This window comes from Triticum aestivum, chromosome 1A, assembly GCF_018294505.1.
Source record: "Triticum aestivum cultivar Chinese Spring chromosome 1A, IWGSC CS RefSeq v2.1, whole genome shotgun sequence".
Taxonomy (NCBI): Eukaryota; Viridiplantae; Streptophyta; class Magnoliopsida; order Poales; family Poaceae; genus Triticum; species Triticum aestivum.
The window spans coordinates 559,085,737-559,092,991 of record NC_057794.1 but is presented as its reverse complement, the minus strand read 5'-3'; the positions used below and the strand labels follow the sequence as shown (position 1 = coordinate 559,092,991).

The 7,255-nt window shown below is 45.0% G+C and overlaps 1 protein-coding gene across 4 annotated transcripts; it reads left to right on the top strand.

Moving 5' to 3' along the window:
• Window positions 1-2,449: 2,449 nt before the first annotated feature.
• LOC123067642 (uncharacterized) lies at window positions 2,450-6,569 on the top strand. Of its 4 annotated transcripts, none has more exons than XM_044490363.1 (9): window positions 2,450-2,874; window positions 3,668-3,795; window positions 4,273-4,507; window positions 4,643-4,762; window positions 4,875-5,003; window positions 5,112-5,161; window positions 5,245-5,342; window positions 5,550-5,834; window positions 5,906-6,569. In XM_044490363.1, exons 2-9 carry the CDS (start codon window positions 3,726-3,728, stop codon window positions 6,434-6,436), a joined length of 1,518 nt encoding a protein of 505 aa, XP_044346298.1. In that variant the 5' UTR covers window positions 2,450-2,874; window positions 3,668-3,725; the 3' UTR covers window positions 6,437-6,569. The 4 variants fall into 4 exon arrangements, with proteins under 4 accessions (XP_044346298.1, XP_044346296.1, XP_044346299.1 ...); XM_044490361.1 differs by having other exon boundaries at window positions 2,450-2,879; window positions 5,906-6,568; XM_044490364.1 differs by lacking the exon at window positions 3,668-3,795 and having other exon boundaries at window positions 2,450-2,879; window positions 4,844-5,003; window positions 5,906-6,568.
• The last annotated feature ends 686 nt before the right edge of the window (window positions 6,570-7,255 follow it).

Here is a 7,255-nt window from a genome sequence, read left to right as displayed (position 1 = left end):
TGCCAGGACCATCTTGTTACGTGCCAGATAGTACAGGTACTGTAGTTGTAATTATCTCGAGCGGTGGTGATGAGATAGCTAGCTGATGGCTGTGACGGCGGTGGTGATTCTGTGTACGTTTCATATTTCATGACCAAGATTTACCAAGTTTCAAGATCCCTAAAAGCAAAAGAAACTTGGTGATTCCCTGCACGTTTTTTATTTTTGGTTGCTGAAACTTGGTGCTTTCTTCACCGGTGCATATGAAATTTTGGCTATTGAAACTTACACAAAATTTTAAAACATGTCAAAACATATTGTCTTATATCAAATCCCTCGACACAAGCAACACGAATGTGAAAACGAATACTATATTGGATTTATCATTCAAAAAGATAAAGGAGATTTAAAATTAAAAGACAAAAGAAAAAACATGGGAGGTGGGATTGGTGGAGTTGTGAATAACTATGCATATGGACCCTATCTATAGTGATTAAGGCCTAAAGGACATGCAAAGGGCAAACCAATTTCTGAATCACGAGGCAATCGGGCAGCCGCAAATTTGCGTACCCCGTTCCATGCGTGCTACAAATCCTCTCTCTTATGGACTGCATGCCTATGTCATCCAAACCCCTCGCCACCCCCTCCCCTCTCTTTTCTATTACCATGCATCCACGATGGTGTGAAATCAACACGCCATGGAGAAGCATCGTCGACCTCGCTCCAGGCTGGCGAACTTCTGAAACATGACCAGGATGAAGCTATTGATCGGAATCATGTCTTTGTGTTTTTGAATCAATAAAGTTCCTTTGGGATACTGAAAAAAACTATTTTCCTCCCGCTCTCGTGAAAGGGGTGCTAGGGCAAAGAACTCGTCCCCTCTAGGCTCCGTTGGCAAGCACATGGATTCGTCTCCCCTTCGCCTGCCGCTCCGGCGGTTGGTGGTGGGGAGGGAAATCTTAGTGCCTCGGCTCAGGCTAGTAGTTTAGGTCAGAGTTTTGCAGTCCTTCCGAGTTTGGACCCTCCTTGAGTTCTTCCATCGGGACAAATTCGGCGGAGCTCCGACATAAATTCCTATTGTCTCCTTGGTGCGGCGCGAGGCTTGGATTTTTCACTGGGCATGGAGACAAAATCTGGCTTCATTCACTTAAGAATGTTAGGGTTCTTCAATGGCGATGATTATGGCTCCAAGGCATTGGTCCTTTTAGGGCATGTGCACGAAGACTTCCCAATTGGCATGGACAAGATCAGGCCGGCTCCGGTAAGGGAGGGGCGACAAACGGCTCATTTTAACGGTTGTAGTGGTTGTTCGATGGTCGAAGAACCATGATGTAATTCTTATTATTTCAGGGATGATTTATATTTCTAATAAACTTTTATAATAGATATGATACTTTGAAAAAAAAAACTCCTTTGCTTTGCGAGATTGTAAAAGCAGGAAAACCTGAGTGAAAAAGTAGGATTTACTTGCCATTTAAGATCCCACATGAACTGCGTAAAGAGATCTTGAAACGAAGGAGTCTGAAACTTTCTAAACGATTACTAGACGCTTACGATAAAAACTATATATTTTTAAGAAACCTAAGGTTTAGTTAGGCGACCTCAAATTAAAAAGTTTGTATAAAATGCCTAACGTTGAGCTAAATACATACTACATCCGTCCTGATTTATTGGTCCTCTTTGTAATTTGTGACAAATTTTGATCAAATAGTTAACTCACAAAATGTTAATGCATGTCAACAAAAATTATATCGTTGGATTCATATTTGAAATAGTTTTCAATGGTATACATTTTTATGACACGCATGAACATTTTTTTAGTTAAATTGGTGTTTAAAATTTGGCACAGAATACAATAAGGACTAATAAACCAGGACGGAGGTAGTACTTCCTCGGTCCAGAAATACTTGTTCTAAAAATGAATAAAATGAATGTATTTATAACTAAAATAAATCTAGATACAACCATTTTCAGGACAAGTATTTTTGGACGGAGGAAGTACTGCAAAATTTACACCAATTCAAACGGGAGTAAGAATACAATGAGGACTGATAAACCAGGACGGAGGTAGTACTTCCTCGGTCCAGAAATACTTGTTCTAAAAATGAATAAAATGGATGTATTTATAACTAAAATAAATCTAGATACAACCATTTTCAGGACAAGTATTTTTGGACGGAGGAAGTACTGCAAAATTTACACCAATTCAAACGGGAGTAAGAATACAATGAGGACTAATAAACCAGGACGGAGGTAGTACTTCCTCGGTCCAGAAATACTTGTTCTAAAAATGAATAAAATTGATGTATTTATAACTAAAATAAATCTAGATACAACCATTTTCAGGACAAGTATTTTCGGACGGAGGAAGTACTGCAAAATTTACACCAATTCAAACGGGAGTAAGAAAAAAAAAAGCTCCTTCCCGTACTTATATAATCCTTTGGAAGGGAACAGGTAGGGCCTGCCGAAAGTCTTCGAGAGCGGTGAATGGGATGGGTGCGGTGGATAGGGGCTTGCGTTTGCGTGCGACCGGCCGGCCGGCCACCGGCCTCGGTGACCGCGCTCCAGAAATACTGGCGCGCCGCCCCCAGCCCATGCCGCCATGCGTGGCGGGCGAAGGCGCGAGTGCGCAGCCCACGCGGCGGCCATGCGCGCCCGCCCCGTCTGCCCGCCTCGCGTCACCGGATAAGGGAGCCCCACTCCTCCCCCGCTCCCGGATCGCCGCGAGTTCGCTTTTGACTTTGCCGCCCGCCCGCCCGCGCGCGCGCCCATGCCCCTCCTCTCGCGCCAGCAAAAATGTGGACGAGGGCGTCGTGATCTGATCGCCCTCAACTGAACGGAAGGAGGAGTCCCAAGGAAAGTGGCGACCTGCCTGCCAAGAGTCTCTCCGCGGTAAGGTACGTGTTCTTGGTGTGCGGGCTATGGGGTGCGCTCCCCGTGCTCGACGGAATTCCCCCGAGAGAGACAGAGAGATCCTAGCCCTGCCGTTCAGCTCTTTGGTCTACTGGGCGCAGCAGCAAAGGGGTAGCCTTGCTGCTGAAACGGCAGAGTTTTTTTTTTCTTCTCCGGGGAGAAGAACGGATTCCTTTCTCATTAGCTACCACAAATCGAATGCATTGTTCACTGGCGTGAATTCTTTTCGAGCTCGCGTGGGCAGTATACAGAGCATTCAGTCCTTCATGGTGTTGCCTGCTATGGTTTATCTGCTTCATTCAGCTGTAATCTTTTTGTGTTCTTGCCGAGTTATGTGGCAGTAGAAAACCACGACAAAAAAGCCTGAAGTGCAACTAGTGTCGGCACTATGAAAGGGGCTACTTTCCCGCTGAAATGGTAATGTTTTTCTTGCGGAATGGAAAAATGACTTCCTTCCTCGCTAAATCGTTACGAGTTCATTAGTATGACCACAAGGAATGCCGTTTCACTAAAATTGCAGTAGATTGATTTCGTGTCAACATGCGACTCTAAGCTTTTGGCACTCTAATTCTGAATTATGTATGTGCTAGAACCTTCAAGAGAAAAGCAGAGCACCAGTATTACCACTCTACTTTAGACTACCTAGGATTGTTGCTATTAAAGACGCCTTGCCTGATGCTATGACTGTATAAGGAGCGATGATATCGTGTCAACGGCACAGACCCTCCTCTGCTAGTACATGCTGATTTGCTGATACGATCCTGTTTTCTAGGGCGAAAGAGAATCAGCAAGAGTGATATGCTCGCCATTATTCGCTATCTGGAACTCAAATGGAGGACTATTTTGAGCGCATCCTAAACCTTGCTTGGCAGTTACGACAACACTTGACACAATTCATAGGTACCAAGCTCAGCCTACAATGTTTTGATCGATTTAAATCATCAGGGAAACAGACTTGCTGATAGTACAGTACACATTGCTGTCTTGTTTATTTGTTGATTCTGAATCACCGTTTTGTCAGTTAACCTTCTCTAGAGCAAACTTATTCTGGCATATGACTTTGTTTCTTAGATACTTAGGTACTACTCCCTCCGTTCCTAAATACTTGTCTTTCTAGGCATTTCAACAAGTGACTACATACGGAGCAAAATGAGTGAATCTACACTCTAAAATATGTCTACATACATCCGTATGTAGTAGTCATTTGAAATGTCTAAAAAGACAAGTATTTAGGAACGGAGGGAGTAGATACTAGCAAGAATGTGTTTCATCCACTCTAGAAGAAATCTGATCAAGATGGGAGTTTTCTGTACAGTGTTGTTTCTGTTGAGTTGTTTTCCTTTATTTTTATGTGCTGGTATTTTTTTTTCTTCATAGAAAATGTGTTTGGGTGCATTGATTGGATTCCTCAACGGCATGAAGTCCAATTCTCTGCTTACTATGGAGGATCATTGCCTGACACTGGAAGATATGTTCATGGACAGAGTTCTGCGTTGTCCATTAGCAATACCACAGAAGAGTTATCCATTAGTAGTACTACAGAAGAACAGGCTGCACATAGGATATCTGAGATCACAATTTTCAGAAATGGCGTATCCGAAATTTGTCAAAGGTTTAGTATTCCTGTGCCTTCTTTAATAAGTTAAAGTTAATGCTTGCATATAGTAATATTTCTTATCACACTAGCTAACCATGTGTTTTGATCAATGCTGTTTCTCACGTCCACTTTGCAATTTTGTGCTATCAGATCATATGCTAGCTGGTCATCCTATATTTTGCGTGGCTATAGATTGGGGGAAAGATTGGCACTCCATTTGCGAGGGCTGTGCAGTCTCTTTGTAAATGAGATTAATACCAAACTAACCAGGTTGGTTACCTTTTCCTGACTTCCAACTTCTTTGTGTTGATCCAAGTGCTCAAGTCCATTCAGTGAAACTTCTGTTCGTAGATGGTTGCTAAGATCTGGTGCATGCTCACAGGTCCTTGCACCGTTTCTGGACAACATTACAAGGCTCTTCTGAAGATATAGGGTGGTTGCAAAGAACTCAAATGTCGCTTTATTCAGTTGATGGCACATCTCGCTTTCAGGAGCTTTTGCATGATGTCAGGTGAACTGTTTTCCCTGCCTAGTGAAGTGTCAGTTAATAAGGAAATGGCATAGTGTTTAGTAGGAGTATTATTCAGTTATTCTTTTGCATTGCGTTGTGTTTTTTCAGAAATGGCATGCATTACCTGCCTGATACACTGGTTTACTTGCTCATCCCTGGTGAGACATCTTTCTCAGTTTTCACAGATAACCTTATTATGTCGTCGTAGCTTGATGGTGACTCGCAGCGTTCCTCTATGCAGGCCTTTTTAGCAACCACAGTCCACTTTACTTTCTCAACACTAAAAGATTCTTTTCAAGGATGGGGCTTACTTGCCATATTGCAAAGATTCATAGTGAGGTAATTCAGCTCAACAGGGTGGCATACAAGATCTTTCTAGTTTGTCGACCTATATTTGTTTCGTGTTGTGCATGTGCCGTAAACCAAGGAATGTCCGTCTCTTTGATTCTCATATCTTCCTCGTATTTTCTGCAGTGTATACTTTACAAGTTTGTGTTTCGTTCTGTCACCCCCTGTAGGTCTGCACTTACCTTCCATTTTGTTCAGGCATCAGTGGAGAAAAATGCACGGGAACTGAAACTATACATCGAGGAGCTCTACTGGGGATCTGGCAAACAGGTTTTGCTCCTCGGACATAGCAAGGGCGGAGTCGATGTGGCTGCCGCACTCTCGTTGTACTGGTCCGAGCTCAAGGGCAAGGTTGCCGGTCTGGCACTGGTTCAGAGCCCGTATGGAGGCACCCCAGTGGCTTCCGACATCCTTCGAGAAGGCCAGATCGCTGACAGGGAGACGAGGAGGATCATGGAACTGATAGTGTGCAAACTTATCAAGGTCTGTCTGTGTTCCCTTCATTTCATTACATTTCATATCATGCATATTTCCTAACAAGTGGACGAACGCAGGGCGACATGAGAGCTCTGGAGGATCTTACGTACGACAAGAGAAAGGACTTCATTTCCAGGCACAGGCTCCCGGTGGACGAGCTGCCGATCATCTCCTTCCACACGGAGGCCAGCACTGCCCCGACGGTGCTCGCGACGCTGACCCGCATCGCCCAGGCCGAGCTCCTCCCGCTGCTCGCGGTGGCACCCCTGCCACGCTTCCTGTCCGAGTATGCAGAGTCATTGCTCGCTTCTCTGAAGCTGCCCGTGGTGATGCCGGTGTCGGCCGCGATGGCGGTCACCGCGCTCCACCTGCGGCTGCGGTACGGGGAGAGCAGCGACGGCCTAGTGACGCGGTGCGACGCTGAGGTGCCGGGGTCCGTGGTGGTGCGGCCCGAGCGGAGGCTGGACCACGCGTGGCTGGTGTTCTCGACACGGAGCAGGCGCCGGGCCGAGGCCGACGCCACCCAGGTGTGCGAGGCCCTGCTGGCCATGCTCGTCGAGATCGGCGGCAAGAGACGCCGCTGCCTCATCGAGGAGATCGTTACTTGAATTATCATTTCTCTCTCTGCTTGTTTGTTGAGCTAGAACTTTCGATATGGAGTACAATTACAGATTTTTTTTTACAGCAACAAGACTTTATTTCTCAAATGATAGTGGCAGGAACTGTGAATCTGTCTTCATCTTCAGTTAGCTGTAGCAGCACACCTTCAGTTAGGCAACGGCTGAGATGATTCGAGTGAGTCAAGGAACATGCCAACACCCCTTGCAGCACCCCCATGACAAACCCTCAGCGAAGTTGCTCCCCTTGCACACCTTCAGTTAAACATCACTATTATCCATCAGGCTGCTAGGATTAGCATTATATGAGTTCCATCAGACTGTCCAACTCCTCTCCAATTTCAGTTATAACTAGAGAGTGACGAGGGCCGATCACCGCGGACTTCAGGGTCACGGCTCAAGTGCCGAAAGTTATTCTTTGGCGAACAACATAGCCGGAGGCGTTGGCGGGAACAACATAGTCGGTCTAAGTTATTCTTTGGCCAAACCTGATGGATAAAATAGCTACTCCCTCTGTTCACTTTTATAAGACAATGTGCAAAACAGCCTATTTTGAGTTGTCTGAAACGACTTACAAAAGTGAACGCAGGGAGTAGCATATACTACCTGCAAAAAAAAAGGTAGCATATGGTATTAAGTGTGTAATATTTGGCCAACTTACAACCATATGACCGTAGAAGCTAGGCAGAGATCTACATGAATTCAAAATCCTGCTGTCCTCCTTTGCTAAATTCAGTTTTGTTTTATGAAAAGGGATTATATTCCAGTGACACCGTGGGAAAACAAATTTGTTGATTGATCTGAGTCTCT